This window comes from Dipodomys ordii, unplaced genomic scaffold, assembly GCF_000151885.1.
Source record: "Dipodomys ordii isolate 6190 unplaced genomic scaffold, Dord_2.0 Scaffold40, whole genome shotgun sequence".
Lineage (NCBI taxonomy): Eukaryota > Metazoa > Chordata > Mammalia > Rodentia > Heteromyidae > Dipodomys > Dipodomys ordii.
In genome coordinates, this window is record NW_012267256.1 from 14,934,703 (window position 1) to 14,961,328 (window position 26,626).

General features: G+C 38.6%; 1 protein-coding gene across 1 annotated transcript in view; it reads left to right on the top strand.

Annotated features, from left to right (window-relative positions):
- Positions 1-26,626, top strand: part of LOC105987221 (contactin-associated protein-like 3B) — a 129,658-nt gene that overhangs the window by 81,528 nt on the left and 21,504 nt on the right. The window contains exons 10-15 of the mRNA XM_013018415.1: positions 3,945-4,088; positions 7,303-7,474; positions 10,377-10,483; positions 14,874-14,993; positions 16,947-17,147; positions 26,036-26,180. Coding sequence (XP_012873869.1) covers positions 3,945-4,088; positions 7,303-7,474; positions 10,377-10,483; positions 14,874-14,993; positions 16,947-17,147; positions 26,036-26,180 — 889 coding nt within the window. The remainder of the gene's footprint in view (positions 1-3,944; positions 4,089-7,302; positions 7,475-10,376; positions 10,484-14,873; positions 14,994-16,946; positions 17,148-26,035; positions 26,181-26,626) is intronic.

Sequence of the window (26,626 nt, forward strand, 5' to 3'; positions counted from 1 at the left end):
TCGAACCCAGGGCCTCAGGCATGCAAGGCAAGTGCTCTACCACTGAGCCATCTTCCCAGCCCGAAAAGTTGTTTGAAAATGAAGTTTCAAAGAGATTTGCATTCTGATAGGGAGCAGAGAAAGAATTTCCAATTGCCAAGTGTTCAAAAGAAATGCTCTTAGAAAAAGCAGAGAGTGAGTCTCTGGCGCTGAGGAGAATTTCTGTTGGGTGGTAATTGCACAAATGGGGTTTCAATGAAACATATCAGCTTGAGCGCAATAGATCTTGATCGATGTCACCCCTTCCATCATTCCCCCATCTACCCCAACCCCACCCATTCCTTCAAGTTACCTACCTGGTTCCATTTTCGTCGATGTGCACTTAATGTTATAATTGCATTTGCCTACCCTTCCTCTCTCCATTCATCTCTCTCCCCTCCCCTCGACTTTTCCCCCCCTCCCAACAACATAAGTCCCAGCTTCCTGGTATTCCTTTTCTTGAACTATACGTTATTCAATGGGGTTGAGCCATTGGAATCCTCCCCTGCACAAACCACATTTGGTTCAGTTTGTTTGTGTCTATCTGTATATGGCCCTTGTATATGTGTTCTAATATGTTTATAATTTAGACCTAACTCCCACCTATGAGAGAAAAAAGGATAGAAATATTTTATGGTCTTTAAGCAGTTGTACAAAGGAGTTTAAAAATACAGTGCATCTTGATCAATGCCACCCTTTTCAACATTCTACCCCAATCCTGCCCACCCACCCCTTCCTTCACCTTTCTTACTTTTCTAGGATATTTATTGACTTTTTTATGCAATGTATACAATTTTTTATGCAATGTATACGATTTTTATGCAAAGTAATGTATACAATGCATCTTGATCTGATGGTATAACCAGTAAAGCCAGTTCAGAAAAGAATTCCAAGAGCTAAGCATATAACACGATGAAATGAAATTACAAATAAATATCCTCCTATTAAAAATTGTCAATAACCATACGCAGAGGGAAATCAGTCGCTCTGTCTTTGTGTGGACTGGGTATCTATGGACAAGTTGTTTTTTTCTTTTTTTGGCAGTCCTGGGGCTTGAACTCTGGGCCTGAGCGCTGTCACTCTGCTCTACAGCTCAAGGCTAGCACTCTACCACTTGAGCCACAGCGCCACTTCCGGTTTTCTGGTGGTTTACTGGAGATAAGAGATTCACAGACTTTCCTGCCCGGGCTGGCTTTGAACCTCAATCCTCAGATCTCAGCCTCCTGTATGGACAAGTTTGATGGGTTTCATATCACCATCTGTTTTCAAAAAGTTAATTCCTGTTGGTGCATAGTTATAAACTCACCTAGTCAGACATAAAGGTTTATAACCATGTAAAAATCAGATTAATTCTTCCATTGAAAAGATACCTAGTAATCTCTGCTGTCCATTTCAAGGACTGTTAAATGTTTTCCTGCAGCAGTTATGCAGTATGGGTGCCTTGAAGAGCAGAAAAATATCCTCTCCAGGTCTAGTTTGCATAACAATAATTACATATAATAAAAATTGTTAGGTCAAATCGACATTTTGCTTTAGGCCACGGCCTTGCAAGAGTGATATTTTGCCTCTGAATTTTTAAAATGCTGTTATTTTGGACAAGAGATCATATGCAAACTTGTTGTGGACAGTTGCTTAATTAAGTTGATAGTTGGTCAGATTAACATGCCTATAGATTCTACTGTATGCGATTTTTTTCTGAGTATAAACAATAGTCAAAGGCAAGTTATAACCTAATAGGGGAAAAGTTATTTTGATAATCACTAATGAACATTAAAAATAATCTGTACGGAGAGCTACTTCACTCTTTAAAACATATTTTAAGAGTACAGCATTAAGACTTTACAAAACGGTGACATAAACAACATATTAATTTTTTAACTTATTAATTTAATTGAGGAGCTAACTTCAAGGGATAATCCAGGCAATCACTGATATGTACAAAGGAAGTGACGATGAACTCACATGTAATGCAACACTAGCTTCTTCCTTAGCATGGGTAGGAAGATTAATGTGTCCCCACCAAACAAAACATATTTGCATATGAGCTCTTTGGTTACTTTGGCTTTTCTACAGCCTACAGAATGGCAAAATAAAACGAATAATAAACACTAAAAGAACAGGAAAGGCACTGAGATCCATAGAATCAGACAATACCTCGAAATTGTATTTAGAGAATGCCTAGTTTTACACTGAAAGCTTCAGTAATTCTGACTGATTTAAAAACACGGTTTTGCCCTTACATATTACTTACTCTTAATTACTTCCCTTCCAGATTCACACATCACCGAAGGTTAAGAGGGAACACTGAACTATTAATGTTAATTTTTTTAATCGTAAGAACTACCACTTGCATCTGAAATGCTAATGACATTAACTTTACAAAAATGCATGTAGGGAGGGGAAATGAATTAAGTGCAGAATAATCTTAATAATTAGCAGACTTACTAAGACCATCATCTAAAAAGTTAAATTTAAAAGAAATATTTCTATAATCTAGAGTTTATCATTAGGTATTAAACTTCTGAAATTAGTTTTGATCTTGGTCTAATTTTAAGCATTGGAACAATGTTTAATTTCATTTAATAGGCTAATTTTACTTAATAGACTGATTTCATTTTTAATAGGCTAATTATTTCATTTTTACCCATTTATCAGTATGTATCTTTGACATATTACAAGATGAAAGTATAAAATACTTCCAGTGATTCTTTCAGTGTTTCCATCTTTAAATTTATCATCAAAGATAATTTACTGTTATTTATTTAAAAATAAATATTGAGAATAGAATAATACAGATATGAATGTAAACATAAAAATAGTGTACTTCTGTAGGTAAAGTATACTTCCAGCTATTTTGTAAGTATTTAAAATCAAATGTTAAGAAGTGATGTTTAAAAGTTGGTGCTAGTGGCTCAAGCCTGTAATTCTAGCTACTCAAGAGGCTGAAATCTGGGGAACATAGTTTGAAGCCAGCCTGGGCAGGAAAGTCCATGAGACTCTTATCTCCAGTAAACTTCTCAGACAAAGCTGGAAGTGGTGCAGTGGGTTATTCAAGTGGTAGAGTGCCAGCCTTCAGCACAAAAAGGCTCAGAGATAGAACTCAAGCCCTGAGTTCAAGCCTCAGGATTAGGAGGAAAGTGATCTATAATCCTAATGTATTTGTTCATAGAACACATGAGCACAAGTTGATTTTATATACCTTATTAATTAATGAATAAAACAATATTTTTAGGGTCAGTTCAAGGGAGAATTCAAGGTACTACAGATGTGGATAAAGAAGAGCGAAATTCATTTACTAGTAGATACCAAACAATTCAAAAACCAATCGAATACCCCACTGTGTCTCCTAGACAGAAGAATTAGCATTTGTCAGACAAAAGCATCTTGCATGATTCTGAATTCTCTTCAGTTGACAGCATTGTAAAGGAACCACACAGTGAAGGCAGAGGAAGCCTGAATGGGGGTGCCATGTGGACTGAAAGCCTAGTGCTCTTTCTTCTCCATTCAGAGACGTCCACGGTCACTTCCCACTCAGCTCTGTCCGCTCCCCCAACCAGTTCTCTGACAGCACTGCTCTTTGTTAAATCTCTGTGAAGCAAGTAAAATTTGTCTCTGAATTAAACTGCCTTTCCAGTCCCATTGGTAAAGGCTTTTTGCTCCTTGCGTGGGAGATTGCTCCTTGAAGCATATTATTTATGCGAGTGACTCTATTGAAGAAGTCATTCTTTTTGATATATGTATTGCTATCATAATACAGGAAATCTTCTTATGAAGGAAAGGTGGCTGCGCTTTTTATCACCCTCAGTGAGGTATCTACACATAAATACTGTTTTTCTCTGATTAACTTAGTGATCTGAAAAATTGTTGTCAATCGTTTGTGAAGCTCAGGATTCAGAGTTGTCTGTAATTAGTTCTGTCTCCTCCAGGTGTGGAGATCAGCGATGGCCAGTGGCATTCTGTGTCTTTGTTTGCTAAATATAGCCACCTGAGCATGGTGGTTGATGATCACTCAGCTGTTCAACCCCTGGCCCCCACGCCCATCCATTCAGGGGACACCTACTATTTTGGAGGTGAGTGAGGGCAACTGGACTTGTACTGGCCGACAGTGGAAGTGTTTATCCTCACTGCCTTGTGTTCCTGGTCTCTCCTCATATTTACATCGAATCAATACAAAGAACTGATTTCTTAGTTAGCACCCCATAGTTCATGCCTGTAATCCTAACAATTTAGGAAGCTAAGAATTGAGGATTCTAGTTCCAAGCCAGTATGTAGGCAGGACAGACCTGAAGATGTCTTTTCTCCAATGAACCAGCAAAATGCCAGAAGTGGAACTGGGGCTCAAATGGTAGAGCACCAACCTTGAGCAAAATAATAACAACGACAGCAACAATTATAATAACAATGGACAGTGCCCAGGCCTTGAGTTCAAGCCCCAATATCCACACCAAAAAATATTCTATTACATCAATATCTTTCTGTTTTGAAGGAACATAAAAAGTTGGTTCTTTCTGTACTTTAGAAACAAAAAGAGTTGGTTCTTTCCAATAAAACATAAATATTTTCAGAAAAGTTATTTGCTTTTTTTTTCTATTTTGTCCAGGCTGGCTTTAAACCTTGATCTTCCTTTCTGTACCTCACAAGGAATTGGGCTTATAAGCACACCTAATCTATTTTTATTCATTCATTCACTAATTCATTCATTCATTATTTTTAAAGCAAATAATAAAATTTCTCAATTGTGAAAGCTCATTCAATTTTATGTGTTCTTTAGCATGAAGATATTCTGAAAGGAAGTAGCTCATTGCACATTAACACTAAATACTTATTTAGATTAGAAGTAGACACACTGTGGCCTCTAACTTACTATTATATAGCCTCAATTAAAGAATTGCTATACATCTTGAAAGTTTCTTAAAAAATCCCTAAGAATATCTGTCAGAGACCTTATGATGATCCACCAAGCCTTAGGCAGGTACTAGCTGGCTTTTTAGAGAAGACATTTGCAGCATTTGATGAAGATAAATGCTTTGTGATTTTACTTTGCACTTGTCTTTAAACAGAAAGCCATTTTACAATGATTGCATTCTCTTTCCTTAACTGTAGTGGGTTTGTTTGAGGGATGCATGAATCAAAGTTCTGTTATTGGGCTATATGATATAACTCCATAGGCAGTGGAAGAAACTTCAAGTCATTATTTTTTTGTGTATGTGGATTAAATATGGAGATAAGATCGCTTAATCTAGATCAAAGTCGTGCAGTGATGACCTTACCTGTAATGTTATTTTTGAAAGTAGTACAGGTGTTTGAACTCAGGTCCTCACACTTGCTAGGTAGGCACTACTCTACCACTTGAACCATGATTTCAGTCCCTTTTGCTCTGGTTAAATTTGAGATAGGATCTTGAATTTTCCCAAGCCAGCCTGGACCATGATCCTCCTATTTATGCTTTCCTAATAGTTGGGTTTAACACATGTGTGTTAGCACATCAAGTTGAGATGGGAGTCTTAAGAACTTCTGTGGGCCTGAACTCTGGGCCCAGGCGCTGTCCCTCAGCTCTTCAGCTCAAGGCTAGCGCTCTACCACTTGAGCCACAGCGCCACATCCAGCTTTTTTTTTTGCTTATGTGGTGCTGAGGAATTGAACCCAGGGCCTCATGCTTGCAAGGCAAGCGCTCTACCACTGAGCCACCTTCCCAGCCTGTCTTAAGAACTTTTTATAAAGACTGGCCTCCACCTGCTATCCTCCTAATCTCTACCTTTTTAGAAGCTAGGAGCACAAGTGTGAGTTCAGCTTTGCCTATCCTTCTTATACATTATTTCTATTCTAAAAAAGACCACACAAGAATATCATAAACTATTTGTAATGTAGGTGGAATTAGTTGGGATAAGGCCTTCAGCTGTACTTAATTTCTTCATTCCATCCTTCCTTCCTTTCTTTTCTGTTGGTGCCACTCCCAGTTTTCTGGGAATTAATTGGAGATTAGGGTCTCACAGACTTTCCTGCTCGGGCTGGCTTCAAACCACAATCCTCAGATTTTAGCTTCCTGAGTAGCTAGGATTACAGGTGTAAGCCACCAGTGCTTGTACTTAATTTCTAATATTTAAAATAATTATATATCTGGGTTTTTTTATTTCTAGAATAGTCTATTCTGCTGTGTTTTCATTTATCAGCATGTCCCTTGGTAACTGGCGACTTTTTATGTGGTCAATACTATCCTATAGTATTTGGTTATATGTTTGACTGAAGTACGAAATAAAAAAATTACTGTTAAAAAAAAACAAATCTGCCTGATGCTGGTGACTCATACTAGCTAATATATTAGCTAGTAATATTAGCTAATCAGGAGGCTGAGATCTGAGAATCTCAGTTCAAAGCTAATCTGGTCAGACAAATCCAAAAGACTCTTATCTCCAATTAACCAGCAAAAAGCCTGAAGTAGAGGTGCTGCTCAAGCAGGAGAGTCCGAACATTGAGTGAAAAAGCTGTGAGCACTAAGCCCTGAGTTCAAGGTTTGGTACCAGCAAACTCCCTAATCTAAGATATTTCCATTCAGTCAATATAAGAAGGTTTTAAAGTATTCTCAAATACACACTCCTACAAAATATCTATTTACCATAGTTTTCGATACCTGAAAATCTCCAACTACATTTTAAAAGTAATATTTTCCAAGCTTCTCCTAAATGAAATAATGGGATGAGAGAGACGTTATATTTTAGTTTTGTGTCTACATTATAAGCATAAAGCTACAGGGCAGTTATATCTTGGGTGAGATTTTAAAAAGGAAACAAACTTCACCAGCTATGCAATCATTCGTATTATAGGAATTTAAAATCTTAATTTCGGGCTGGGAAGGTGGCTCAGTGGTAGAGCGCTTGCTTTGCATGGTCAAGGCCCTGGGTTCAATTCCTCAGCACCACATAAGCAAAAAGAAAAAAGCCGGAAGTGGCGCTGCGGCTCAAGTGGTAGAGCACTAGCCTTGAGCTGAAGAGCTGAGGGACAGCGCCCAGGCCCAGAGTTTAGGCCCCACGACCGGACCCCAAAAAAAAAAAATCTTAATTTCATCTTACTTTTAAAAAAAATCCTGGGTTCCAGGCAGTAGCTTACATTTCATCAGCACTCACTTGTATCCTTACTGCTTTTACTAGAGAGAGATCAAACCATTGCCTCATGCATTCATTCCTCAAGAATCCATATGCAAAGGGAAGAAAGGTCTCATAACAAGAGCTGTGAAATAGGTTCAAGAGGGGTGTTGATTTTCCCTTGTCCCTGTGTTTCTCTCCTCAGGCTGTCCCCACAACAGCTCTGGCTATGGATGTGAAAATCTCCTGCGAGGATTTCAGGGCTGCCTGAGGTTCATCTCCATTGGTGACAAAGCGGTGGATCCCATCTTGGTACAGCAGGGGGCGCTGGGGAGTTTTAACGACCTCCAGATAGACTCATGTGGCATCACCGACAGGTAAGAGCCATCGTGGGTCATGTAAGCGTGCTTGGTTTCCAAGTGGGGGAAAAAAAATTCCCCCTCTCATTTTCTATTATCTTTGTGAGGATTAGAAAACAGGCAGACATATTCACCATGGTTTATTTTTTTAAATGATAGTATAAAATACCTTATACATTTTCACTTAACTTAGTTGGTGAGTTATCAAGCTAAGCTTTTGTAGCCATGCCTGGCTACAAAATGGAACAGGTTGCCAGTCTTTTTGTTATAGCATCAGCCACCAAAATGCCATCTCTTCTAGAGAGGAAACAATTATCCTGAATAGGTAGGATTATAGGCGTGAGCCACTGGTGCCTGGCAAAAGTATTCTTTTTAATTGAAACTTCAACCTGAACAAAATAGTTGCTGGTTTATGTTTAGATAGGTTTTTAACTTCCAAATCATGTCTGACATCAGACTCTTAGAATCTTAATGTGACAAAAAAATCCTTGTTTTATCTATGTTTGACCTAGATTCCATGAGTTACAGTTGAAAATGGGGCTCTATGCTTTATTACCATCGGGATTCTTCTGTCACCTAGGACAGAAAGGTCTCCATTTTCTCACAACTGGATCTCACTCTTGCTTTCCCTCTGCATGGCTCTTCTTTATGCTGCATGCCTTTAGTTTGAATTCCATATCAGTTTTTTCACAAATAATGTTACATTTAGTTGGGAAAAAATCTATTATATACCTGTTGATATGCCTTGCTTGTTTTTAAATAGTTCTTATTTCAAATATTTTTTAAGCAAAATGACATACACCCTGTTGATATCAAACTTCAAGGTTGTTTTTTTTCTTATCAATTCAAAATTTGTGGAATCTTCAAGTCAGGTATGATCTCAAAATTGCCCACTGTGTTATGAAGAAGGAGATAGCCAAGAAGACCATGAAAATTCCACCCCCGCCAAACACACCAGTTTCCCACTTGTTTTTTATTCATTTCTAAAGATCTCCTTTCACACATACTTTACCATATCTTAACCCTCATTTGAACAAGCAGTGGCTGTGATTGCCTATATCTACTCGTCTCTAAATAAGATTAAGCTCCCATTCATTAACTTTGTATAATTAGTCCAAGTTTGACCTTAAGTATGTGGTGCATGTTGGGGTGCTAGAATGCTTGGATGTTGGGGTTATGGGTAGGCCAAGGGATGCTGTGATTCTTTTCTTCCCCAACCCCTTAGATTCTTTTCTCCAAGGATTGCTGGGGGCCGGGGGAGGTAAAGTAGGAGAAATCTGAGGGAAGTGGTAACAAGTTTGACAAGAAATATACTTACTACCTTACTTCTGTAACTGTAACCCCTCTTCACATTATCTTGACAATAAAAAAAAAACAAGAAAAAAAGGATTTCCAGAGGGGACAAATATAAACCTCCTATCAGCCTTCATATCCCAGATCTGGTCTCAGACCTCCAATTATAACCAAGCGGCCTCATTTAACATCCTCCCAGCTCCTCTCTGCCCTTCTGGCCTGGGACATTTCCCCTTTCAGCCTTTCCTCCTTGTCCTGGACCTACATCCTGGAAAGTATAAGTGACTTTTAGACCACTTCCATTCCCTTCCCTTCCTTTCCCTTCCCTTTCTTTCCCTTCCCTCCTCTTCCTTCTTCTTCTTCTTCTTCTTCTTAAATTTTATTGTGAAAATACCATACAGAAGGATTACAATTACATGGGCAAGGTAATGAGTATGTGTCTTATCAAACATTGTTGCCTCCTCCTTTGTTTCCCCTTCCCATCCCTTCCCAGCCCCCTTCCCCTCCCCCCCCAAAGTTGTAAAGTTCGTTTTCGACATAATGTCTTGTACATCTCATTGTTGCAATGGGTCCACCTGTATCCCTATTTAAATGATTTGTTTTTTTCCCTTCCCCTCCACAAATTACACCAACATCAAATACATTCTTTAGTGATATTATCACCTATGGGAAGAAGGGGGGCAGAGGCAGAGATCACAACCTCATGGCTGTGAGATAAATAGCGTGATGGTATTTAACCAGGTCTCTGGAAGTCTCTACTTCTTTCTGATGCTGCTCTGTGGTCATAAGCTTGCTAGTTTAAACACAGGGCTTCCTTCTCTGACTTTTCCTTACAATCCTGGAGGCAGGATTGGCTGGAAGACCACCATAGTTTAATAATTGGGGGTGGGAGGAAGCCAGAGAAAATCCTAAAATGTGACTCTTCCAACTTTGTTGTTGTTGCTCCCCCTCCCCCCTCCTCCTCCTCCTCCTCTTCTTCTGTGACCATTTTGGCTGTCTGGTGTCCCAAGGATGGGATTTTTCTCCTTATTTTTGAAACACAACAATCAAAACTGCTGTTGAGATTTTGACAGAGATTACACCAGTTCTCTAGAGAGATTTGGGTAGAACTTACAACTTAATGAAAGACCAAGTTTTCCATTAACTAATCTCTCATTTCACATCTAAAAGACAGCAACAAGCTGACCTAAACTAAATGTTCTTCAAAATAGCTGGGATTTTGTTACCATTTAATGGAAACTACTACTGTCATTTTTGTTTTTATTTTCTTCCCTGCCTCCCCTCCTTTCTTTAAAAAAATGTCCACAAATACTTACCGAGACTAGCAACTTTTATAATTTTAAGCATCAAATCAATTTTGCTAAACCACATATTAAACTATTTTGTCATTCTGGATAAAAAAGAACAAGAATTAAGATGTATTGAAAACTCTACTATCACATATCCATAGTAGTCACATGCCGATATATGTACTTACACGAAATGTATCATAATCAGGAAACCACCGTGACAGACTCATCAGCCATCACGGGGAATTTTTTTTTTTAAATTAACCTAATTTTACCAGGGAAGTCACTGGTTTTCTGATGACCGGCCAAGGATGACAGTTGTGTTTGTTCTCTGGTAGGTGTTTGCCCAGCTACTGTGAGCATGGGGGTGAATGCTCCCAATCGTGGGACACCTTCTCCTGTGACTGTGAGGACACGGGTTACACCGGAGCCACCTGCCATTCCTGTAAGCACCATACCCATTGTCCTCAGTTTAGTGATTTTATTTGTATCTGTATATTTGCAATCAGGCAGACACATCAGGATGTTTTAGCATCCGGGTATTTCTGGTTTATAACCCATTCATCCATCCACCCATCCATCCATCCATCCATCCATCCATCCATCCATCCATCTACCCACCCGTCCACCATCTCTATCTATCTATCTATCTATCTATCTATCTATCTATCTATCTATCTATCTATCTATCTATCTAATCTATCTTATCTGTCTGTCTGTCTAAAGAACCTATTTTACAGCATTGAGAATTGAACCCTGGGCCTGCACATGCTAGACAGTGCTTTTCCACTCATCTCTGCACCCTTAAGCCCAGCTCATTTAATACAAAGGCGTTGAAGGGGTCCCATGTTTTTAAGTACTCAGAAAAATGCATGCTTCTGTCATCATTTCCTTACAATTATTTATTATCTCCAACAAAGAAAACCACAGTTATAAGAGATCTTAAGTACCTCTTCTAGAATTTTATCAGGTGACATACCCATCCAGTGTTTTTTTTTATTTCCATCTTTAATTTTATTACATTTGAACTTGAAAAACTGGCAAATGAATGTTTTTCTACCTTTCTCCTATAGAATGGCTTCTTAGATCTAAAGTACAGCAGAGAAATACAAGGTTACACCACACATCTTTGTTTTCATTTTGTTTTTTATTCTGTACGAGATATTATTCAACTGTGCTTATTTTACCTTGCCTACCAATTTACTTTTTCCATTCTACTTAACACCATTCATGTTCCTCCTTTGGGCTTTCCTATCAGTCAAGAATAAAGCCAACCTTATCAACAACAAAGGAATTTACATTTATTTGGGGCTAATTAGGATTACAGTCTGGGAAGACACAGATTCTAGCTATCTTGAAAATGTATTCTGAAGTTTTGACAGCAGCATGTGTAGATTCAAACCAAAGGGGATTAGAAATTCCACCACTTGTTAGTAGGAATTGTTATCGATGCTGGTTAAAGTTAGGAAAAGTGGGGTCCAGGTGGCTCAAGCCTGTAATCCTAGTTACTCAGAAGGCTGAGATCTGAAGCCAGCCTAGACAGAAAAGTCCATGAGACTCTTATTTCCAATGAATCACCAAGAAAAGCTGGAAGTGGAGCTGTGGTTTACGTGATAGAGTCTTAGCCTTGACCAAAAAATGCTCAGGGCACTACCCAGACTCAGAGCTCAAGCTCCAGAATGGGCACACACACACACACACCACACACACACACACACACACCACACACTCACACTCACACACAGAATTAAGGGATTAGGTGCAGTTCAGTCTCTGGGTGGTTTGGAGAAGGGTTGATTGAACAGGTCGGCAGAGCTTAAAAAGGGTTCAAAGGTCAACACACATGGCAGCGGGAGTGCACATGTGCAGCTTCATTCGATTGCTCAGCTACAGATATCTCTGAGACCCAGTGGTCTTATTTTAAAATACACTGAACCATGGTGTTCCTCTTTGATTTTTTCCCCCTTGATATGCTTTTAAGTATTTGGAAACATTTTTCAATTAATATTTATGGATATATACACGGGCGATTCAATATAAAATGTCCTTATTACAAAGGCATATATCTATTTCCTTTCTCTTCCCATTATAATGATCCATTTTTTCTTAGATTTCATTTCTTCCTTCTATTTGTCCAGCCTTGCCTGTGCAGATGCCAACACTGGCTGTTGAAACCTTTGAACTTTAGGACTTCATTGAAATTAGACCCCAAGTCCAAAAATCTGAGAGTCCAATATTACGCCTGACCACTCCCTGCCCCGCATATGCCAAATAAGGAAATATGATGAAGGGCAGAGAAAGGAGATTTATGGGAGATAGCACTTCAGAACATCTTCAGGGGTTCAAACACCAGCTTCAGGTTAAATAGGGAGTGAGGAAAGGGTGCTAAGTTAAAGGTATGGATTGATTGACCATTAGCTCAGTCTTTTCTTTTCCCGGGAAGAATACTGGAGAAGTTATCACTTTGTTACTGGAACATGACCAGAAGCCAGGTGGTTTTGAGTTTGACCCTGTTTTCTTTAAGATGATAAGAAGACATTGCTTGTTTGAAGAGTTGCCTTCCACATAAGATTGCTTGTTTGTGAATCCAGTCGTTTTTGGAGGGCCTGGTGTTTGCTAGCCTGACTGCCGCACAGAATAGGTCAAATCAAAGGGCACAGATAGAAAGTTGGGAGACTTTGAATTAATTCACGGGACCCAGCAAAAGCATTTTCTAAGTTGCTTCTTACATAACGAGCAGATCCACCACACTTACCATCTGGCATATAGCTTCTCCTAGGAGTCATTAGCATCTTTCAGCTTTTCCAAATGGGTTCTTCCCTGTAAGCTGATCTTTCTTTTAAATTTATGCTGAAGATTAACCACGTTCATTATCTGCAGGTGATAATTCCATATTCTGGCAAAACATTTACTTGCACAAATGAAAATATTCAATTATGTCAGAATAAATTAACATTATATAGGGACATTGCTCCTCAAAATCTTTCCTCTTCTTGTTTTGAATTTGAATTATCCTGATTTGTCATTTGCAAAATACCTGAGGAAGTCACTTTTAGAAATCAGTTTTCACTATATTTTAATGAAGAGAAGTTACTGGCTTCTAAATTATGTCTTTAGAATGTTCATTTGTAGATTGTTTTTAAGTAAGAAAAGGATGTGATTACTGCATTATTAAAAAAAAATTTCCAGCATTCATGTTGTGTAATACAAGATGACGTAGGTAGGTTAAAAAAAATGAAAGTTCACTGGATGCTCAGTTATTATTGAGAGAATGAAGGTTTCTTCTTTAATTGTAGCTCTTGGTTCTGAAGTTGCCCTGAATTTGAATGGAATTACATAGCAACAACCTGTACAATTGAGATTCACAGTTTTTTCTGGAGTAAATACCTCTTCTAATCGTTTTCACTGCACCTCAGAATCTACACTTTCCTCACACAAAGGCAAAAGAGAACATGTGCAGAAAGAAAATGCAACCCCTACTTATCAACACATTCCCACCACGACAACTTCAAATTCTTCCCCTTCCTTCTCATTCCTTGTTGATTCATATATTTTTTTTCTTAAGCAGTTGATGAATCTTGACCAGTGCCATTCTTTGCAACATTCTCATTACCCCTCCCAACTCACTCTTTCCCTCACTTTTCTTAATGTTTTAGGAAATGTGGTTTTTTTTGCCATTTAACAAAGCAGTTTATGTATACAATGAGTACACATTACATACACCCCTACAACATTTTCACCCTCCTTCAACCTACCCTTTCCCTTATTTTTCTTAATTGTGTGGTATATACAATGAATTCTTGCCTGAAGTCTACTTCCTTTCTGCCTTCATTTGTCTTCCTCTATCCTTTACCCCATCATCCCTCTTGCAAATACCTATTTCCTGGTACTTATTTTATTGGTATTGACTTCATGGGCAAAATAGAACTCTATTATATTGTTGGTAGGTATGTAAGCTTGTTCAACAATTCTGGAAAACAGTATGGAGGTTCCTCATAAAACTAAACATAGAACTACCCTATTACCCAGAAATTTCACTCCTGGGCATTTATCCAATAGACCACAAACAAGGCTGCAGTAAAGCCAGCAGCACAACCACATTCATTGCAGCACTAGTTACCATAGCCAAGATATAGAATCAGCCTCAATGGAAAAATGGATCAAGAAAATATGGTATATATACACAATGGAATCCTACTCATCCATCAGAAAAAATGATATTGTACCATTTGTAAGAAAACAGAAAGTCTTGGAAAAAAATTATATTAAGTGAAGTAAGCCAGAACCAGAGAAACAAAGATTGCATGTTTTCCCTCATTTATGATAGCTAGAATCTAGTGCCCATAAATTTATTAGTAAACACACTGTGTGGAATTCAAACAGTTACAAATGAATTAACTGGAGTATAATAGTAGTTAGAGTTTTTTTTTATTTGTGATATCTATCAAGCTAGCCAAGAACTTATGATTTACTTACTCTCTTCTCTCTAGTCCTATGATGACAGCCGTGTACCATCATGCCCAACATAACCTTCATTCTTAATCACCAATACACAATTTCCTCTTCTCCAAAATATACCAAATCTAATAACATTCAGAATTTAAATTCATTTTGATTAGATTGTTTCATTTTCATTTGTTAATAAAAATGTTAAGCTTTTAGATGTCATCACTAAAGAAATTCCCAACCAAACATAATATTATAGAAATGAATAGAAATATCATTGGGTAACATGCAACCTTTCTGTGATTCACAAATGGGAAACATTTGGACATTCCTTTAAGATGGTGAGTGAGGATGTTGTTCTGTGTCTAATGCCTGGTGTTCCCCTGCAGCCACCCATGAGCAGTCGTGTGAGGCCCACAAGCACAAGGGGAGCCCTTCTGGGCTCTATTCCATCGATGCAGATGGAAGTGGCCCTTTGGGACCATTTCTTGTGTACTGCAATATGACAGGTATGTTATTAATCTTTAGATTTACATAACAGCTGTTTACACATAGCATCCAAAGACACTGTGAAATTTGCCTAGTTGAAAATATGGTTAAAATGTGTAGTTTGATCACTGTATACTATGTGTAATTGCTACATATGGTATTTATTAACTTAGTTGTTAATTCCGTTTTCATGCATTACTTGTTTACCTTGGTTGGATTGCAGGCAAGATTTAATGCTGTGCGAGATCACCCTATGGTGCTATACATCCCTTGATTCTGTTCACATGCATCATGATAAAACAGAGAGTTTCAACTTAGAACCAAATGGAGGTCTTTAACTGTGCTAAAATATCATATATAAAAGAATATATTGTATATATATATGTGCAAACAATTTTATACATATGTATATATATATATATCTTATGTGCTGGTAGTTTATGTACATCTTAGATAATGTAGTGATTTGCATGATATGCAATTTTCTCATAATCAAAGAAATTTGATTTTTGATATTATAAATCATTCCTGATTTCAATATTATTACAAATAAACACAGCTTGATTATGGAAGATTGCATTAAAATTCCCCTTAGATAATTAAACTTTTTAAAGAGAAATTTCATGCTATTTCCCTCTTGCAATTCTCCAGAAAGAGGAAACATTTTTTAAGTTCTTATATAATGTGCTGAGAAAAGGTTCTGAAGTTTCATAAATTTAGATAGTAACCAAATAAGTCAATAAGCACCAAGAATTTAAAAAGAACCACACAAATTCAAGTACATGTAAATTTTAAGTGCTTTGGGAAAGATTACCAAGCAATACTAGCACAGCACCTGGGCAGCAGTGTGCTGAAGAGAAGGCCTGCCACAAAATCCACTAATTGCCTCCCTGAACCAGACGATCAAATGAAAGTGAGAATGTGCCATCATGGTTAGCCTCAGTTATGTAGCTTTTTCCAGGAGCCATAAGTATCACTCAGCTTCTTCCTCAAATGAGCGTTCTTATCCTCCCTCCCTCCCTCCTTCCCTCCCTTCCTTCCTTCCTTCCTCCTCCTTCTTTATTTTTTCTTTCTCTTCCCTTCCTTCCTTGTTTCCTTCATCTTTCTTTCCTTTTCTTTCTCTATTTCTTTCCTTCCTTGTCTCTCTTTCTCTGTTCCCTTCCCTCCCTCTCTCCCTTTCTTCTTTCACTTTCTCTCCTTCCTTCCTCCCTTCTTCCTTCCTTCCTTCCTTTTCTCCTTCCCTCCCTCCCTCCCTATTTTCTCTTTCTTTCTTCCTTCCTTCCTTTCTTTTCTTTATCTCTTTCTTTCTTTCTCTCTTTCTTCTTCCTTTTCCTTCCTTCCTTTCTTTCTTTCTTTTTCTTTTTCCTTCTTTCTTTGTTTTCTTTCTCTCTTTCTTCTTCCTTCCTTCTTTTCCTTCCTTCCTTCCTTTCTTTTTCTTTTTCTTTCTTTCTTTGTTTTCTTTCTCTCTTTCTTCTTCCTTCCTTCTTTTCCTTCCTTCCTTCCTTCCTTCTTTCCTTTCGTTCTTTCTCTTTTCTTTCTTTCCTTTCTCTTTCTTTCATTTTCCTTCCTTCCTTCCTTCTTTCCTTCCTTCCTTCCTTCCCTTCCTTCCTTCCTTCTTACTCTTTCTTTCTTTCTTTCTTCCTGCACCCCTTCAAATGGGTACTTTTTATCACATGATCTTGGCAAAAGTCAAGTCATATTGGGTTAGGCAGGGAGTTAAAAAACCTGAGGGCTGAGAACTATGGTGACAGGAATCATGCCTTGGACTTGGGATGTTAGAGGAACAACTTACGACATACAACTTGCTTACTACAACCCTATAGCTCGTGGAAAATGACAACCCTGTTCTGACTATCCATGTCTAAGACCTTTCCAGTGGCCATGAGACTTCTAGTGTTGGGAAGTTAATGACCTGTTCACCCAGCTCTCCTCTGCAGCCCACTGATGGCCCCCTTTGCTTCATGTCTGTTCAGCTGATGCTGCGTGGATGGTGGTACGACCCAGCGACACTGATGTGGTGATGGTCAGAGGCTGGCCCCAAGGCCGCACCCGCTCAGCGACCTTCACCTATGCAGCAGGTGCAGGGCAGCTGCGGGCAGCTGTGCTCATGGCTGAGAGCTGCGAGCAGCAGTTAGCCCTGCGCTGTCGCACCACCCAGCTCTCCAACTCCCCAGGTAAGGGCCTTGGTGATGATCTTGCTGCTGCAAGGGGGTGTTGGGTGAATGTGAGGTACTAGAGGTATGGAGATGCATTTCCAGGGAGTAAAGAGTTAGTGCTGATGAGGGTGTATGAGGTCTCACCCGTCCTCTTCCAGACCAGCTGCTGCCCCTTCCCACTTTCTCAAATCTACCTCTATTTGTATGATTTTGGTTTTCCCTAGGCAGGTTCTCTTACCATTTTCACCTCCATCCTACCTCTCCCACATTGGTCTATAATGAAATTACTATTGATGCTCTTTATTCCAAGAGTTTTACTACCCAAGTCGTCTGATATAATTAGTATCTTAATCCTGAGAAATGAAGCTTATCTTTAAGAAGTTCTGCCTGTCCCAGGTAGACTTTTCTCTTTCCTTCCAGGAACTCTCTCCATCTCCTACAGAAAACCCCACTGTTCCCCCAAGACATCTGTTGTATGATTTATTGCTAGGCTTTTATTATCAATGATAAATACTGAAATTTGCTTTTCAATTTTCAAATGTAGCAATCAAAATAGTATATGCTAGCTGGGTGCCAGTGGCTCACGCCTGTAATCCTAGCTACTCAAGAGGATGAGATCTGATGATCGAGGGTCAAAGTCAGCCCAGGCAGGAAAATCTGTGAGACTCTTATTTCCGATAAACCACCAGAAAATCGGAAGAGGTCCTTAGGCTCAAGCGGTAGAGTGCTTGTCTTGAGCTAAGGAGCTGAGGGACAGCAATCAGGCCCAGCGTTCAAGCCCCACAACCAACCAAAAAAAATAGCATATGTTAGCAGTCTAATAAAGCCCACTCAAATTTCACCCTTACCTTTTTCAGCCAACAATCTTCTATTAAATGAGTTGAAGTTCAGTGCTGATGGCTCACACCTGGAATCTAGGCTACTTAGGAGGCTAAAATCTGAAGATCACAGTTTGAGGACAGCTCAGGCAGAAAAGTCTGTGACATTCTTACTGCCACTTAATCAACAAAAACCCAGAAGTGGAGGTGTGGCTCAAGTGGTAGAGCTACAGCCTTGAGTGACAAAGCTAGTAGAAGATTGTGGGTTGAAGCCCCACCACACATCCCCCCATGTGGAGAAGTGTTGTTGGGGTGCACCTCAGCCACAGGTGTGGCATTCAGGACCACCGATGCATTCTTGCATTGCTTCTACTCATTTCTCCTGGCCAGTCAGCCCCTGTGGAATATCACGTTCTTCCGCATGCCAGAAGTTTCCTCCACTTGCTTGGTTCACTTCTGCCTTTTACCCTTCAATCTTACCCAGGGTGCTAGACCTATGCAAACTTTCCTTGGGCTCCTTCTCAGAGTGATCTGTACCATCTCAGGATGCCTGTCAGCTATTTCGAACTACAAGAAAGAGCAAAAGGCTCTTCTGTTTTACAGCCAAGTCTGAAGTCCAAATTCCAAGCCTTTGCTTAACCAGCTGCAGAAACTGAAGCAAATTCTTTCTCAGTCTGTTTCACTCCTCAGAAAAAAGTCAGCTCAGAGATACTGATCTCACGAGACTTCCCACCATAAATGTGATTAGATTACCTACGGGGCTGGGAAGGTGGCTCAGTGGTAGAATGCTTGCTTTGCATGCATGAGGCCCTGGGTTCGATTCCACAGCACCACATAAGCAGAAAAAGCCAGAAGTGGCACTGTGGCTCAAGTGGTAGAGCACTCACCTTGAGCTGAAGAGCTGAGGGACAGCACCCAGGCCCTGAGTTCAGGCCCTATGGCCATCCAATAAAATAAAATAAAATAAAATAAAATAAAAAAGTTTTAAGAACTAAGAAATAGTCACTCCCAGTGATTTTTTTTTAAGTTATAGTATGCATTACAAAGTTCAATCATTTGTTAGTTCATCTAGGTCATCACTGTTGAATTTTAATCAGGGAGAAAGGTAATGCAGCAAACTAAAGCAGGTCTGTAGAAAAAAAATCTGCTGGTTAGTTAACCAGGTAAAGCTAAGGGAAAAGAGGGAGTAGGTCACAGGGAACAGTGTTCTGATGGACTCAGAAAACACACCGCCTAATCAGTCAGTCATTAAGTACCTCACTTGTGAAGTAGCCCACAGCCTGAGCACCACACAGATCATGAAAGGCCCTGCCCAGCAGGACTAGCGTGCTTTTTATGAATATATTTGCTCGTGAGTGTGAATTGGCTTTGCTCCTAGACAAACAGCCAAAAGAAAACCATTTTATTACTATTACTGTCATCTTCAAGTAGTTGTACAGAGGAGTTGCCACTTAATGAAGCAGTTTAAGAATACAGTAGCATATCTTGATCAATGTCATCCCTTTCAACATTCCCACCCATCCCTTCCATACTCACCCCTTCCTCACTATTGTAGGCTATACATTGAATTCTTTTTTTTTTCATTTATTTACCATTTCTTTTTTTTTATTGTGAGAATACCATACAGAGGAGTTAGAATTACATGGGCAAGATAATGAGTACATTTCTTATCAAGCATTGTTGCCTCCTCTGTGTTTCCCCTTTCCATCCCTTCCCATACTCCTCCCCTCCCCTCACCTGACCCTCCCCCTAACCCCCACCAAAGTTGTTAAGTTTGTTTTTGGACATAATGACTTGTACATCTCATTGTTGCAATTCTTGACTGCATTCTCCACCTCTTTATTCATCTACTCCATTTCTTCTTGACCTCAATCCACCCCTTTTCAAGAACCCAATTACTGGTGTTCATTTTGTTGAACTTTGACTTTGCCTTTCTAAGGAATTATACTGTTTGAGGTCTCCCTTGAATCTCCCATATTCGTTTTGTACGTTTTCATAAGACAGACTCCAGAATGGAAGAAGATTTTTGCCAGCTACACACAGGAAAGCCATTTTTAATTTGGAGAATAGATGGTTGCAAGTGAAACCAGGACGAAGTTGTTAGTACCAAAATATTGGCACTTTTCTACGCACATTCAAAACTCACATTCTGTATTTGCATGTCTTATAGCAACCATTATATGGCTGCTGGTAGAGAATTTTAAATATAAACCTTCTTTATAAAGTGAATAGATCTTTTATTGAATTAATAGGATATGTATATGATATATAATGTACCATACATAAAATTAAATGAAATAATAAAAAATACATTATATATAAAATTATATTTGTTATATTTTATATATTTGTTATATATTTATTATAGTATATAATAGTAAAGTAATATGTTATATGTATTTACATATTTAACATAAACAATGTACATGAACATATAAAATATATAAATATTAATAAGGAAGTTTGACAGATACATGTGTACATAATTATATATACATATATATGAGCATACATATATGATTCATATATCAGACATATATCCTGAATTACCAACATCAATGCATGAAGATATATAATGTTCATAGCACTCCAACAGATTTTCTCTGCCTGTTTTTTAATCCATACTTCTTTCAAATTTTCATGTGTATGCACACATGCACATTGCGCTTACAGTTTTTTGCAGGTGAATTGGAGGTAAGAGTCTCCTGGAGTTTTCTGCCTAGGCAGATCTTCAGACCTCAGCCTTCTGAATAGCTAGGATTATAGATGTAAGCCACCAGAGCCCTAGACAAACATCTAAAACGGACCTAGAATTTCCAGAAGCTTCTGATAGGAGTTGAAAATAGCCTACATTTTCCTCATATCACCCACAAACTCTGACCTGCTTTGCCTTGCGAGTGGACATTAGCCAGTCAGGAGGAACTTATACTGTACAACATTGTAAAAAGAGGTCATGTTTACCTCTGCAATTGTGCTGATGCCTGTGCTTTATACCCAGAAATTATGATCGAATTGGTACAACAAACAGAATGGGCTTAGGAAGGCTTTATTTTTTTTTTTTAAAGATCACTGAAAGATTTTCCCTCCACCCCCTCTCTCCATGCCAATTTCTGTGCTATGGGTTGAAATAATTGAGAGACTTGAACGTTCTATTTCAGACATTGATAGTTTCCCCCACCCTCTGCTTTCCTTTGGAAAAGATGATATAATTGTCCCTTATGATTTTATCAGGGTTTAAAAAATGGTTAACACTTTTTCACATCTTAAGATAACTACAGGGAGGGAGAGAGAGCCTGAGGGAAGTGGAGACACTGTCCAAAAAGAAATGTACTCATTACCTGACTTACATAACTTAACTCCTCTGTACATCACCTTCTATAATAACAATAAAAATATACACAATGACAACAAACAAGCAAGATAACAAGAGTCTCATCCACAATTGTGAAAAATAATTGAAAGAACCAGAGTACCCTATATCCATCTTGTGAAGCTGACGTTCAGTATCAAAGTCACAACACTGACACTGATGACACAGTGCCTCCATCAGTACGAGAATCCCTTCCATAACCACACCTGCTTCCCCTTCCCGCCTTCCAGCCCAGGCCACCACTAACCTATTCTTTGTGGTGCTGCTTTGCTATCATTGCTGTTTTCATTCAAAGTATGTCACATAAATGGAATCCCAGAGTGTGTCCTTTGGGATTGACTTCTTTTACTCTGCATCATTCACTGGAGATTCATGATCACAGTTGCCTATCAATAATTTGTTCTTTATTATTACTGGATGACAATCCACAGTAAGGATAAACCATTAACTTACAGAAAGACATTCGGCTGTTGACCATTTGAATGTGTGAACTTCACTTGTCATTTCCCTGGGGTAAATGCCCAAAGTGCAATGGCTGGTTTGTTTGGGTAATTGAATGGTTAGTTTCTTTTTCAAAAAAACAACAGCCTTTTCCCACTTTCCCCCAGTATAACAACCCACAAAATCTTCCCAACTGTTTTCTCAAGTGGCTGTAGTATTTTACATCCCTACCAATAGCTATGAAAATTCAATTTCTTCCACAGCTGGCATTTGGTAGAGCAAAAGCTTTACTTTTGTTGATCTACAATATATTATTTTTCCTCTTGTGAATTATGCATTTGGTGTCAAGTGTAATTCTTTCTCAAATACTAAATTCCAAAGGTTTTCTTATTTTTTTCTGTATAGTATTTTACTTTTGACTTTACTATTTACTTCTTTGGGATGCTTTTTATATGTATATTTGATGAATATAAATAATTTTATCATGATTATTGATTATATTATATATTACATAATGTATATATTGCATAATTGTAATATATAATGATTATATATAATTACATAAACATGATTATAATTATTGCATAACTATAATGATTACATTATAGTCACTATTATATAATTTATAAAATGTAAGAATTATCTTTCTCTTTTCCTCTTTTTCTCTCTCTGCATTAATGAAGGTTCAATTGCTCTAAAATCTTATTTGTTATTTGTTAAAAGACAATCCTTCCTCTATTGAATTGTAATTTCAACATTCTCAAATATCGGATAGTTTTGTGTGGTGCATCTATTTCTAGTTTCTTCATCTGTTTCATTAATCTTTATGTCTGTACCTCTACCAGTATTATCACAACATCCCGAATACTGTATCTACCTAGAGAAGGGTTAGTTCCCATTCCTCCCCCCCCCCCAACACACATTTCAACTAATTTGAGTACATGCCTAGGAACATAATTGCAGGATCTTATGATAAGACAGTTAAGCTTATTAAATAGGTACCACACTGTCTTCCAAAGTGACTTTACTCTTTCACACTCTTGCCAGCAATGAATGGGGGTTCCTGCTACCCCACATCCTTGTCAGCATTTAGTGGTGCCAGTGATTTGGATTTGGACTGCTCTAATAGATGTAAGGATATAGACAGACATTCCATGCTAGCACTAACTAAATGAAAGCTAGAGTAGTGGAATTAATTTAAAGATAAGAGTAAGGAAAGTCATTAGGGATGAAGAAGGGGATTACACAATGATAAAGGCATCCGTTTTCCAAGAACACATGACAGTGCTTAATGTTAATGCACCTAACAACAAAGAATCAGAATATATGAGGCAGAAACTGACAGAACTCCAAGGACAAAGAGACAAATGCACTCTGACCCCTGGAGGCTTCAATACCCTCTATCACTAATGAACAGATCCAGCAGGCAGAAAATCATTGGAGGATGTATTTGAACTAAACACCACCATCAGTCAACTGGATCAAAGTGATATGTACAGAATACTTCACCCCAACAATTACAGAACTCACGTTCTTTTCAAATACATGAACACAAATATAACCACAACATACACTTTAATGAACTTGAACAAAACTTATATACAACATATAATCTCAGATAGAAATATAACCAGGCTAAGGATAACAAAGGATCCCTCCATCAGATAGCTTCTTCAAGGTCATACCACCTCCCACACCAGGGGCCAAGCATTCACAACTTGAACCCTTGGAAGCAATTGTCCTCTTTTATACTCTCCTGCTTTCCCACCCCTTCCCTTGCTTTGAAATCTCTTTATATTTTCTGCTTTTAACTGAGTTTCTTATATGATGTTATATACCATTTTCTCATTTTCAGCATATAATTCTCCTTAACCTTTAGATGATTTCACTTGAGTAGGAAGTATATAACTAATCTACTAAATAACTAATATATACTATATATTATAACTAATCTATACTAATATACTAGTATATACTATATGCTAAGACTAATATATACTAATATACTGTATATAACTAATCTACATCTATGTTCAAATGGCACTGTTCCACTTAAAGATAATTCTGGTCCTCAATTTCATAACACACACATATGTATATATGTGTAATATATGTTACATACACACACTGGTGTGTATATATATATATATGCATATATATGTATATATATATCTTATATTTATATATATATCTCACTAGAGCTACAGCTCCACTTCCAGATTTTTTTTCTTGGTAGTTAATTAGAGATAAGAGTCTGACAGATTTTCCTGCCCTGGCTGACACTGAACCACGATCCTTAGATCTCAGCCAACTGAGTATCTAAGATTACACGTATGAGCCACTGGCACTCAGCAAGATTTAATATATTATTTATTTATTTATTTAGTCAGTTGTGGGGCTTGAATTCTGGCCCTGGGCGCTTTCCCTCCCTCAGCTCTTCAGCTCAAGGCTAGCGCTCTACCACTTGAGCCACAGTACCACTTACGGTTTTCTAGTGGTTTATTGGAGATAAGAGTCTCATGGTGTTTCCTGACAGGGCTGCCTTTGAACCACAGTCCTCAGATCTCAGCCTCCTGAGTAGCTAGGATTACAGGCGTGAGCCACCGACGCCTGGCTTGTTTAATGTATTTTTAAAAGGCTCTAGATATTGCTTTCTTCATAAACTTCTCAGAATTGATGTTTTGTATTTGAAGTGGTAGTAATGAACACAGAAAATCTTCACTAGAAACTAATTGTAATAAGCAGTAAGTAGAAACTAAGTAAAGTTCCAGATCCTGATGTAGCATCCAATTGTAATAATATATAAATTTGAAAAATGGCACCAAATGGTAAAGCGCTGTTTAAGAAATAGATTGAGTTAATCCAATTCCAGTTCCCTCACGCTCTAATTTGGTGATGGCTGCAACCTGTTGTCGGCCACTTTCTCTCTCTGTTTGGGATAGATAATCTTCCTGCTTCTGTATGCTAGCTCCCACACTCAATGGCTGGCCTGCCCTTCCTCCCTCCCTCTTTCCCTCCCTCCCTCCCTCCCTCCTCTCTCTCTCTCCTTCCTTCCTTCCTTCCTTCTTTCTTTCTTTCTTTCTTTCTTTTTCTTTCTTTCTGTCATGGGGCTTGACTCAGGGCCTGGGCACTGTCCCTGGCTCTTTTCCTCAAGGCTGGCACTCTACCACTTTGAACCATAGCATCACTTCTGGTTTTCTGGTGGTTCATTAGAGCTAAGAGTCTTACAGACTTTCCTGCCTGGGCTGGCTTTGAACTATGATCCTCAGATCTTGGATCTCAGCCTTCTGAGTAGCTAGGATTACAGGTGTGAACCACTAGCGCTTGGGCCTTAGCTGCACTTCTGATCTTAACATGTAATTCTGTAGAACAAACTAGTGTCTGGCATTGTCATTTAATTATCGCTAGTGCCCAGAGATGGCGCTGAATTTCTGCACTGGTCAGAATATTAGGTGGCCCGGGGTACTTTTGTTTCTGAGCATAATATTCAATTCATGAATATTTGTGGCCTGAACAACATTTACTAGTGCTATGTTTTAGCATCTCAATGAATAGCCAGGCCATGTAATGCAAGCAAAACACATCCCACAACAAAAGTGTATTCACTTATGACAGGGAATACCATGTTTTAGAAAATCCCATACCAAATGTGGAATCTATAACAAATGTCCTCACCAAAAATATGGGATGAGATAGGCCAATAAATCAGCATTTTCTCATCTCAAACAGACTCTTCCAGATATAAATTCTTCTTGAATCTGTTTGGATGGTGAAATTTTTAAATGTTAGTCATATGGAGAATGTGTAATATTTCCAAATAAGTTAAGGAGTCATTGTCTAATAAAAGAAAAATAGATGGTAATAATTTAAGCCTACCTTTTGAGACACGGGACTGGATGAAGGGAAGAGAGTTTGATCAATATCCTTAAAGAATCTATATCTATGATGGGGGTTAAAATATCTTCTCAAATGTATTCTTTTTTGCTTCCCTCCCCACCCCTCCTCTTCTTTCCCTTCTTTCCTTCCCTACCTTTCCCCTTCATTTTCTCTTCTCCACTCCCTTCTTTCCCTCCCCTTTCCTCTCCTTCCTTCCTCCCTTTCCCTCTCTTTCCCTCCTCTCCTCCCTTCCCTTCCCCTCCTCTCCTCCCCTCTCTTCCACTGCCTTCCTTTCCCCTCCCCTTTCCTTCTTCCCACACAGAATCTAGGAGTGACCGGAATACATTGGAGTGCGAATGAGGGGCAATGTAGATATGACCTTTCTCGTCCTTATCTTTCAGGTGGATCGCCACTGAGCTGGTGGGCTGGAAGGACCAATGAGACGCAAACGTACTGGGGAGGTTCTCAAAAGTGCACTTGTGGATTAGAAGGCAACTGCATTGATTCCCAATATCACTGCAACTGTGATGCTGACCAGAGTGAATGGTGATTTCCACGTGATTTCCCTGTGCATAAAAGTAGTTTTTAATCCTTAAAAACGTTCAGATGAGCTGGTATAAAAAATAACTAAAGTACATTCATGCATTAAGTATGCTCATAGATAAAAATATATGTTTTGCTGAGCACCAGTGGCTCAATTCTGTAATCCTAGCTACTCAACAGGTTGAGATCCAAAGGTCACAGCTTAAAGCTAGCCAAAGCAGAAAAGTCTATAAGATTCTTATCTCCAGTTAACCAGCAAACAGCTGGAATTGGATCTGCAAGTACATTCATGAGATGCTTTATTCCAATATAGTGGTGTACAATCTCACTGCAACTTTACCTCAATAAAAAACATGAGTAAGGGCTGGGAAGGTGGCTCAGTGGTAGAGCACTTGCCTTGCATGCCTGAGGCCCTGGGTTCGATTCCTCAGCACCACATAAGCAAAAAG